At 37.4% G+C, this 11,759-nt stretch overlaps 1 protein-coding gene across 1 annotated transcript in view; it reads right to left on the bottom strand.

Annotated features, from left to right (window-relative positions):
- Positions 1 to 893: 893 nt before the first annotated feature.
- Positions 894 to 11,759, bottom strand: part of rhpn1 (rhophilin, Rho GTPase binding protein 1) — a 38,229-nt gene continuing 27,363 nt past the window's right edge. Inside the window, exons 10-17 of the mRNA XM_016506859.1 lie at positions 11,572 to 11,661; positions 11,375 to 11,441; positions 9,138 to 9,251; positions 8,858 to 9,052; positions 5,246 to 5,322; positions 5,017 to 5,160; positions 4,794 to 4,940; positions 894 to 1,415 (exon numbers count right to left, since the gene is read on the bottom strand). Of these exons, the coding sequence (XP_016362345.1) occupies positions 1,215 to 1,415; positions 4,794 to 4,940; positions 5,017 to 5,160; positions 5,246 to 5,322; positions 8,858 to 9,052; positions 9,138 to 9,251; positions 11,375 to 11,441; positions 11,572 to 11,661 (1,035 nt within the window). The 3' untranslated portion in view covers positions 894 to 1,214. The remainder of the gene's footprint in view (positions 1,416 to 4,793; positions 4,941 to 5,016; positions 5,161 to 5,245; positions 5,323 to 8,857; positions 9,053 to 9,137; positions 9,252 to 11,374; positions 11,442 to 11,571; positions 11,662 to 11,759) is intronic.

The raw sequence follows: 11,759 nt of genomic DNA, 5'->3' as shown, positions 1-11,759 counted from the left end.
AATAGTTCACTTAAAAATGAACTTTTGCTGAAAACGTCCAAACAGCTGATAAAAACATCACAATAATCCACAAGTAATCCACAGCACTCCAGTCCATCAGTTAACATCTGGAGAAGACAAAAGCTGAAACTAATCCAGCATTAAGACGTTTTTAACTTCAAACTGTCGCTTTTGGTTAAATTAAAAGTCCATATTCCATAATAACTCTTCCTCCAGTGAAAAAGTCCATCTCCTGTTGTCTCTCACATCAAAATCTGCTGTTTTGGACTGTTTCAGCTTGTAAACGGTGCTTGATCTGTGCAGATTTCTCTCCTGATTCAGACCAGACCACTTTTTTTTACCGGAGGAAGTGTTATTATGGATTATGGACTTATATTTTAGCTGGAAGCAATGGTCTGAAGTGAATAATGTCTCACAAACACGCAGCTTTTATCTTCTCCAGATGTTAACTGATGGACTGGAGTGGTGTGGATTATTGTGATGTTTTTATCAGCTGTTTGGACTCTCATTCTGACGGCACCCATTCACTGCAGAGCATCCATTGCTGAGACACTGATGCAATGCTACATTTCTCCAAACCTGATGAAGAAACAAACTCATCTGCATCTCTGATGGCCTGAGGGTGAGTACATTTCCAGCAAATGTTCATTCTTGGGTGACTAATTCCTAGGGTGACCATACGGGCCATTTTTACGGGACACCTCCTTGCCATGATTTCTATATTGCCTAAAAGTCGAACGAACGAACAAACACGTGCGCGTATTTGCATCGCTTTGATCATTCTCTGTAGATCCCACTTTCTCACGCGCCACGATTGGTTGATTATGTACAATGCCTGCATGTTATTGGTAATACCTGCATATTATTGGTCAAACGACTTTGGATGTTTTAGACAATATAAAAATCCTGGCCAGGACGTGTCCCGTATAAATGGCACATATGGCCACCCTACTAATTCCTTTAATGCCTTCTGGAGCTGCTGCAAGACACTATTTTCTGAAAGCATTGGACTATTACAGCATAGTGCTACATGTCTAATAAAATCCTCTGTCATGGCAGGTCTTCTGAATAACTTTACATGATGGAATGCATGTAGAATTGTGCCAAAATGTTAATCTAAAACAGCTAATTTTCATTCGGCTCCTAAAACATAATTGTATCTGATAATTGTGCTCTAGTCAGTAAAGCAGTGCTTTTCTTTTCCTCGTGTGCTTTCAGAACATGGATTCGCTCTCTCTGAAGTTACCGAAGGAAAGGCTGAAGGTGCTTCCGAGTCTCTTGGTGACACCGCCGCTCCTCCAGCTCCAGTTCTTCAGAGACGAGGATCCGCGCTCGTATTCCCGGCCCGCTCTCCTCTGGCTGCCCGACTGACACTCCTTCTCACCGGCAGGTGAGAGATTCGTCTTCCTCTCAACCTAGGAAAACATGATTTACTGCTTTAAAGGTGGGGTAAGTGATTTTTCAAAAACGCTTTAGAAAACTGATTCGGGCCAAATAGCAAAACAAACTTGTAGCCAATCAGCAGTAAGGGGCGTGTCTACTCTTGATGTGAGTAGTCAGTCCGAGCCGAGCAACAGAAAGATAGAGATGGCCGATAAAAAACAAAAGAGGAAACCGTCTGCTGAACAAAAGAAGGCTTAAGGCAATAAGGCAAGAAGTAGGACCCGTGTAAATATCGGATCAGCTTTCCAGCGCTGGACAGAACTCAAGGAGTGGAAGGCCTGCGATCGGACGCCGAGGTTGCTTTGTTTCTTCTCGATAGGTGAGTAACACCGTGTCTGCGCCACAACAGCTAAAGTCTGTCTAGTACACTGGACGCGACAAAGCGACCGTTGAAAATCAATTGAAATTTGTGTCAATACGTCATGAATAGAACGCAGCAGCAGTTTTCTGTCGTGATCGTGTCGTGCCGCGCCGCATCCAGTGTAGACCATAGATATGTATATAGGCTATATCTATGGTGTAGACAGCATCACTGATTATAATGAGTTCCGTAGCTATTTTGTCGCGCCGCACCACTCACGTCCGGTGTAGACACGATGTAACATTGGTTTTGCTTTGTTTCACAGAACTAATCGTTGCCTGGGTTGCGTACGTATGTGTGGGGCGGAGCTATCAAAAGAGAGACCCTTTTGGGGTAGGGGCGTGTTTGTTTTGGTGATTTCAAATGTCAACATTGGCTACCAGAAATCGCTTACCCCACCTTTAAATCATATCAATTTAATCTAGCTTCAAAGCGTTTTCAAAAACAGATTTACATTACAAGCATCAGAATTTCATCATATAAATATTAGCATCTGCTGCAAATAAATAAATAAAATTAAGCCGTTTTTTCCTCCGTAGTCTCACTATATCAGAATATATGAGCCATAAAAGCCTGATGATACTTATGAGACCTAATGATACTCAACAAAAATAAATAAATACATTTTCAGATTTTGTATAAAGATTCAATAAGCTGTTTCATTAAAAAAAAAACAGATTTGTCGGGTATTATTTCATATGTAAAGGCTCTATTATTTCTAGGGCTGGGTTTTGACAAATTTCATGATTTGATTTTGACTCACAAGCTTTCAAGCTGATTCCATTTACGATTCGATTCGATTCAATATCGATTATTTTGGATATATATCAGGTACAGTACATGACAAATTTTCTCAAGGAAAAAAATCTCTCAACTAATGCTGTAAAATATAAATGAGAACCAGTTGGTACTACATTACTATACTATTGAAGGTTAAAATTAACTGATTTATATACACTTAATGAAGTTTTTATAATAATAAAGTTACAATTACATAATAATATTTCTACCCCAATCAGTTTTTAGAAATCGAAACATTTAAATGGTGGCATAAAAACTTGACAGATTTATTTAAACATTAATTAAACACTGAAGAACAGTAAAAAATTATAATGCGTATGTTATACAGTATGTTGCACATATTTAGCAAATTGCTCCTCTCCAGAGTTCATTTGTCTAAAATTTTAGGTAAATGTGATGTTATGTGGCATCTTTGAAACACTGATTGAGTGATTACATGAGATGGATTTCGGTAAGTTGTACTCTGTCTTTTAACATACCTTCGGATGTTTATTTCATGCAGAAACTGTTATTAAAGCGGAGGAGATGATCCTGCCGCTTCTCTTGAACTGAGGCGCTACAGCGATCTGTCACTCCATATTAAACTGCGCCAAAATGGCATTTATTTTTTGAATACTGTAATCAAATGGTAAGAATTTGAAATCTGAGACTTTGTTTCATTTCAAAAGTAACAAAGCACAAAGCTTACTGCGATTCTTGGGATTTAACCCCTTAACTGTCACCCCCCATTTTTTTAAATAGGCATGAAAGTGCACTATCCAAACTTAAATTGTTGTAATTTATGAACACTTTGGAATACAGACACAAGGTTGGTCTCTTTTTAAAGAAGAAAATCAGCAGATTATTGATTATTGGATTTTTTTCAAAATATTAAAGTATCAAAAAGTTATAGAAGTTTAAATTTACTGTAAATAAAATGCACTATATTCATTTTACTTTATTTATAATAAATATTTGACATAACAGGTTTTACTCTAAAATTGGTATAACATTAAAGCCTTATGTCTAAATAAGTTACGTTCCAAATTTGAAGTTGATATGAAAAAAACTGAGGTTCCTGTGAGATTTTATTTAGGGCGTCATACCACAAACAGCCACCGGGTGCCATCCAAACTTTCTGTCACAAATGTCTAGATTTCTCTGTAAATATTACTATACAAATATGGAATCCTGAGACTCAGACCTTTCCAATGATATGTTTTTTTGTCAAGATTATAAAAAGGTTTAGTTTCTGTGAGATTTTATTTAGGGCGTTATACCACAAACAGCCACCGGGTGCCATCCAAACTCCATTTAATTTTTTTTATGCATTTTTCTGTCACAAATGTCTAGATTTCTTTGTCAGTATTACTTCTATCTCAAAATAAATCCTGAGAATCCTGAGACTCAGACCTTTCCAGTGATATGTATTTTGTCAAGATTATAAAAAGGTTTGATTCTAAAAGACCGTAATGCATTTTGTAATATGACACTTGACACTGCCCACTAAGGGGGAGGAGACCGCCAAAATATTTTAAAGTACCATTTCCATGGTAACGCAATGTCCGATTTCAAAATGGTTTTCACAGGATGAATCTTGGGCTTCTAAGCTTTCAAATGATATAATTCATGCTGATTACTTAAAGATTTGATAGAGAAAAAGGACAACAAAAAAAAAGAGCGCCAAGCGTCCCACAGGTGACAGTTAAGGGGTTTGAATCGATATGGACCCTTTTCACAAGACGCGTTTAACGGTCATCAGCATCGTAAATCCTCAAGCTTTTTATATCTTTATTTTTTTTAAAAGTACATTTATAACACTATACTTTGTATTATATCACCTTTGCATCAAATTACAAAAAAACTAGTTAACGCTAATGCGAGGGTGTTTCTAATGCAGGGAGGGATGGTACATTTTATGTCGTTCTCTCTTCTGACTGCCGTTATCAGTCTCTCTCATTTTTTTTTCCTTTTATTGAAAGTCATGAAAACACTATCGTGGAGTTTTTCTTTTGCTATTTGAGCAAATGGGAATGCAAAAAATATATTTGTGGTACTCTCCCATTCACTGCTCTTCAAGTTAACTCGACTGTGACGACTTAGAAATGTGAAAAAGGTCCATTGTTTCGTAAAAATGAGAATCGATTAAAATCGAGAAATCAATCATTTTTACCCAGCCCTAATTATTTCACATGTGCACAGGCTGTACCTCGTGTGACTGTAGAGTGATGACGTCCAGCTCTAGTCCTCTCTCTGTGCAGCTCTTCAGCGCGTGAACGACCTCAGCGTGTTCGGCCCACCTGCAGTCTGCGCCGTTCACAGCCACGATATAATCGGCCTCACGGAGTCCCGCCTCCTAAAACACGCTCATAATGCATAATGTAATAATAAAAAGCATTTTAAATGTTACTGTCACTAATGACATCTCTTACCGCAGCACATCCCCCTGGCAACACCCCAGCAACCAGAACCGGCGAATCACCTCGAAGCGTGAGCCCGAGCCCCGCCTCTCCTCGAACCAAACATGCATGCCGCCGCACCCAGCGATTTCGAGCGGCGAACACAGACAGCGGCCCCTTCACACGCACAACAGAGGTGAACATTAAACACGTCTGCAACATTTACAGCACATTACAGTGTTTGTGTGAGTGTGAGAGTTACCAGTCGGTGGAAGATATCAGTCACTCTAACGCCGCTGAAATCTGGAGTTGTAATGTCAGGCTTCTGCTGTGTATGAGCTGTAGGAGACAGGTCAAAGGTCAAAAGTCAGGGGTCATTATTGTCAAGACAAAAAAGGCTATGTTTGCAATTGCATGTTTCTGTACCTCTACTATTTCTGCATTACGTCTGCTGTGCATATGCAAATCATGTGTAGGAATCACAGGGTTATTATAGTTTACTGAAACTAAAACCATCAAAAAACTAAAAAAAATGTTGGTTCTTGTAATAAACATTAACTGAAATAATAACAAACTTATTTTATTTCAGCTAGTTGCCAAGGAAATGTTTCTCATTTTCATTTAGTCTAATCTGCTGTACTAAAATAATCAAAACTTGAATAAAAAGTTATATAAACTAGACATTTTTTAAAAAACAAAATCTAATTTAAATGACAAAAACACAGAAAATGCAAAATAATGTGGAATTGAACATGCACATATGTTAGCAATGTCATATGACAACGTACTGCTGTTACTTGAAATGTTACTTCATGCATGCTGTCTTACCACAATATTTGTTAAAAACAAATAGCTGCATTTAGTATGTACTCCGCAGTGCAATATTTAATTACAAATACAACCAAAACAGCACTGTAAAAACTTCTAGTTCAATTTTCACACTAGAAATGGAGGGTAAAGTTGAGTATACTGCATTGTGGACAAAATATCAGCATACAGAACACAGTATGCATACTGCATAATGTAGTGTTATTTTATTATCACTGAGATACTAGTATTGTTTTTTATTAAAGGGTCATGAAACCCCGTTTCAGTTAGTTGTTTGTTAGTTCTCACCACAGTTTTGAAAAATGCTATGCTACAGTGGAGGGGGAGGAGGGGAGACAGACAACTAGAGGTTGACCGATTGATCGGCCGATTTTTGGCATTTTTTAATTAATCGGCATCGGCCGATTATGCAGCAAATTATGACGATTTATAGGCAGGCGCATCTGCGGGCAGCTAAGTGTTGTTGCGGAACACCGGAGAATCTCTCTCTGGATGCGTGAGAGACGGAGCAACTCACACGTTGCAGCCGCTTAAAGGGGTCATATGATGCTATTTTAAAGATCATTCTCTTTGGATTTGAGACTTTAGTCTTTGCAACTTTACAGATCTTCTTTATGCACCAAGAGCTTGTAACACTCCAAAGAGAAAGGAAAAATTGAAATCACATCATATGACCCCTTTAGTGTTCACACACAGCTTCAGCTAATGATGGCAGGGCAAAACAGACCATTTCGAAAGCGTTTTACTCTACTAGAATTGATGAAGAAAAGTTATCATATTCATAAGTGCAACAAGTCATTTGCATGTGAAAGTAGAAACATGCAATTCAGACGAAACTTCTGGGCTGATTATCACGTGCACATTAACTTTTCCTCATGAAATGTGTGTGTGGGTCCGACAATAGCATCCACGCTGTCATCGCTCGTGGCCAGTGCACTCTTAAGCAGTTATGAGCAGCAGGCTGTGTAATACGTGTGAACTCTTTTATTTTTGTTATCTCTTGGCCATTTGACTAATAGCAGTGTACAGTGTTTCCCATACATTGAGTTATTACTTCGTTGAATAAACTGATCACTGCACGTTTCAAAATTAAAATGCATCGCTGGTGTTTTTATATGAATGTATCTTTGAAAAGAACCGAGCGTCTTCAGAAAAGCTTCGGTGTCATTTTCATTTCGTCTTTCCTGTAATGCCTGATAAAGTAGCGTTTGTGAAAGCAGTGCTTATTTGATTACATCCATTACCGGGGAAACCGCTATATCTCTGCTCCAACAGCGCCTCCTGCTGGCAGAGAATGAATTTGCATTTGCAAGTCTGTGGGAAACACTGGTGTCTGTCAGCAAACATAAACAAAATGCATGCTTCAGAACTGTTTTGAGAAGGTGCTTAAGTTTTGAGCCATGTATTATTACTCTGAATTAGGCTATTACTACTATTACTATCTTGTACCCTGCAATAGTCATTTACTCAAAACTCACTTTTATGAGATGAAGGAAAAAAAAAAAAGAAAATCAGCCAAACATATCGGCCCAAAAATCGGCATCATATATCGGCCATCGGCCAGTGAAAAACCCATGTTGGTCGACCTCTACAGACAACACTGACAAATTCGGTTTCAGACCGTTTCATTTTGCTCCCATTGAGTTAAAAACAGAAATAAATGCATTTGGACTCTGCATCAAAAACATATGAATGCGCTGCTGCACCTCTAATAACTTACAGGCTTATTTTGCGGCATTTACATAATGGGTTGCATCAATAAAGCAATAAGCCCCAAGAAGCCGTGGTTTACAGTAAATTTATAACAGCTAAGGAGCGCTGTTAGTCACGACGCGAAGCTTTTATAAAACGGTTATTCCATATACGTAGTAAGGTTTCACAAAATAAAACAGAGCAAATAAAGTGTAATGATATTAATAAAAACATTATTCTTCCGCCAAACAATGTAGTTCCTCAGAAACGGTTGTGGTTCCAACAAAGTGGTTGCAGAGCAACACACAGAAGTAAACAAAGGTGTATGTTTGTAGAGTAATTCACAACAGCTTTGAACTTGGCTCAGCCAATCAGAATCAAGGACCGGAACTATCCCTTTTATAATGAGCTGTAAAAACTACTAAAACAAACACTCTCATTCGATCCATCAGTGTTTCTTCTCTCAGTTAATGTATGCAATCTCTCAGTCTGAAGAGTCTGTCACACCTGCTGAAGCATCTTCTCATTGGATAAAAACACGCAGTCTCATGAATAATTGATACACCGATGGTCATCGAAGTACTATAGTCCTTTGCCAAGTCACAAACCTTCAACTGAAAATTTGTGTTTACTATTGTCATTTTGCATTATTGACACACTATTTTCCTAATTAATGCTGTACAGTTGCTTTGACACAATCTGTATTGTTAAAAGCGCTATATAAATAAAGGTGACTTGACTTGACTTGACAAACTGTGACGTCAACAAAATGTAGATTTTAGACCCAGAAGACGAAAGAAAAGAGTGCAAAAAAGCTAAAAATGAACCAGTTTTCTCCAACAACTAAAACTGACGGATGCTAACACTGTCTTTTAAGTTGTGCAACACAAACACCTCTGCTAAAATCTCAGAAAAAGTAGTTTGGTTTTTCATGATCCTTTAAAAGCTTGAATTTTTCAAAAAGTTTGAGTTTTTATTTTATATTTCCATTTTAATTTGAATATTTGTTCAAGTTTTAGTAAATTTATTTTGTGTTATGTTAGTTTTTTTTTTTTTAAATATGTACATGTTATATATGATTACTTTTTGCTTCAGTTCAAAAGTGAGAAATGTTTACTTGGTAACTGGCTGAAATAAGTTTATTTTGTTTTATATTTAATTTGATTCCAGTTAATGTTTATTTTATTTCCAGTAACACATTTTTTTGTGGTTTTAGTTTTAGATAATGATAATACACCTAAACCTGAGGTTAGTATGAGTAGTATAGTAGTGTGCAAACAGCAGAGCAAATGACTTATTAACATAGATTTAACAGTAACTGTTCACAAACATGATTAGCATATTAAACACTCACACTGGATCTCTGGAGCCTCTGCGACCTCACAGAAATCATCTTCCTGATCAATCTCAGAGTATTTCTCCAGCGAGCAGGCGTGAGCGTGTGACAGAACTTCCTGCAGGATGTCCATCTTTCGAAGCAATTTACACACGCCGTGAAGACGCAGGGCTTCCTCGTGACGTATGATGGCTTTACGCAGATGAGCTTTACCTTCAAAATGAAATAAAATGAGTATATTTTCACCTGCACTGAAACTGTAAATCTGTGTTCAGAAAAAGCATCCCACGACACAAACCGAGTCTCCGCTTGTCCTCTGGATCATGAAGATTGAGTTTTTCCGGTCGTCTGGTGTGAACCTGTATGAGAGCTTTAATCTCTCCACCTTCATCCTCATCTTCATCAGACATACCTGTTAGTTGTTAAAAAACATTATCAGTCAGTCTGCAATTTTAATGAAAATGATCATTATAAAAGATTGTTTCTTTAGAATGACTAGCACAATACAAACAGGAACATGTATTAAGAAAGTAGATCAGGTTAGTTTTGATGATAAAATAACAAAAAACAAATACTACTGGTCAAGAGATTGCAATAATTAATACATATTTTTTAGATCAGGTTAGTTTTGATGATAAAATAACAAAAAACAAATACTACTGGTCAAGAGATTGCAATAATTAATAAATTTTTTTGGAAGTCTCTTCTGCTCACCAAGCCTGCATTTATTTGATCAAAAATACAGTAAAATATTTAGGGCTGCCCCCTAATAGTCGACTAATGGTTAGTCGACCAGAAGAGGCTTGGTCGACCAAAATTTTATTAGTCGCTTAGTCGCAGAAAAAAAAGAGAAAAAAAATCCACAGGCGAAGTCACGCACTCCGTAACTAACAGATCGTTAAAGCAGCACTATGTAACTTTTTCTGTGTTCAAAATTTGCAAAATGTATATAATGAGCAACTGCATCATAAATTCATCTTCCAAACCGCGTTTTTGTCTTATTCCGAATCACTGCGGAGTAACACATACCTGCGTGAATCGCCATAGACATAAACTTAGAGAAGTAGCTCCGGTTGGAATGTTCTTCCGCGGGATGTGTGCAGTTCTGTTTATTAACCGCTAGAGCGCCAAAAGTTACATAGTGCTGCTTTAACGGCTAGTCTATGGTAATACAGTAAATCAGGCAGGACATCCAAACGCTCGCCTATCATTCATCGACAACAAATATGGCTTATCATCTGAAATATGTAAGTATTAGCAACTTTACATGGCCGCTCAATCTAATGTTAACCTAGAGAAATGTGCGCTATATGTCTGTGTGGAGTGTGGAAGCTGAAAAGTAGCGCTCACTGCAGGACAGATGGAGGTTCTACGTTTATTTGTGTGCACTCACAATAAAAAAACAAATCGTGCTTTTGTGAAATAATGAAAGCAAACAGGATGCACTTTCTGCTGTCTCGGTCTCTGTGAACTTGAGCGCGAAACACCGTGTATACCTTTACCTTACAGACATAGAAAATATATCTATAGAGAGTGAAATGTCTACTTTCAAATGAACTAATTCAAATGGAAAACAAATATTCTCAGATTATGTAATCCGTATGAAACAAGGTGCATCACTACAGCGGAGATGATGAGTAATTGTCGCCGAGTTCATCTCTTAAACCGAGAACAAAGAAAGCACTAATTTATCAAATTATTAAAATGTTGATGCAGTCTCCTTACTGTTTTTCACTGACACATTCATAATCATTACTTTTGCGGTGCGCTGTGGCAAGCTTTATGTGTGTGCTTGAGCGCCTATTAGGCTATGTAGGCAATTAAAGGCTCATAATAATGATTTAAATGGTTTATTAATAAATGTGCGATTAGTCGACTAACGCTTAAAATTAACGACTACTAGTCGACCAGAAAAATCCTTAGTCGAGGACGGCCCTAAAAATATTATTAAAATTTAAATGAGCTGTTTTCTATGTGAATATCTGTTAACATGTAATTTATTTCTGTGATGCGCAGCTGAATTTTCAGCATCATTACTCCAGTCTTCAATGTCACATGGTCTTCAGAAATCATACTAATATGCTGATTTGCTGCTCAAGAAACATTTCTGATTATTATCAATGTTGAAAACAGTTGTGCTGCACAATATTTTTATTGAAACTGTGATACATTTCAGTTAATGCTGTTCTTTGGAAAGTTCAAAAGAACAGCTATTATTTGAAACAGAAATCATTTGTAACATTATAAATGTCTTTACTGTCACTTTTCATCAATTTAATGCATCTTTGCTTAATAAATGTTTTTTTTTTTTTACTTACCCCAAACTTTTGAATGCTACTGGAACATAGTTTTCAACATTGATAATTGTTTTTTACTGTATTTTTTGTAATTTTTAAATTTTTATTAAATAAATGCAGATTTGGTGAGGAAACTTCTTTCAAAAACATTAAAAAATCATAATCATTCCAAACTTTTGCCCGGTGATGTATGCATGAAGTCATCAGTCAGTAAACACAGAGATGTTCAGTAGTTCACCTGAACAGTCACACAGCGCCACAGCGGTGTAGTAATGAGCCAGCGCTCTGAAATGATGCGTTTTGACCTGAACCATAGAGATCCAGGAGAAGGGAACGTAGTCCTTCAGTAACGGCACTGACATTGCCTGAAGAACAGTCACACAGCGCCACAGCGGTGTAGTAATGAGCCAGCGCTCTGAAATGATGCGTTTTGACCTGAACCATAGAGATCCAGGAGAAGGGAACGTAGTCCTTCAGTAACGGCACTGACATCGCCTGAAGAACCAGAGAATACACGTCTGATACCTACAAACACACACACACACACACACACACAGTTATTAACAAATAGAACCCCATAACATGTATTCATGTGTGTGTGTGAGAGTGAGTGAGTGAGTGAG

The sequence above is a fragment of the Sinocyclocheilus anshuiensis genome, unplaced genomic scaffold, assembly GCF_001515605.1.
Source record: "Sinocyclocheilus anshuiensis isolate Anshui unplaced genomic scaffold, SAMN03320099.WGS_v1.1 scaffold534, whole genome shotgun sequence".
Lineage (NCBI taxonomy): Eukaryota > Metazoa > Chordata > Actinopteri > Cypriniformes > Cyprinidae > Sinocyclocheilus > Sinocyclocheilus anshuiensis.
This window is presented reverse-complemented; position numbering and strand designations above follow the sequence as displayed.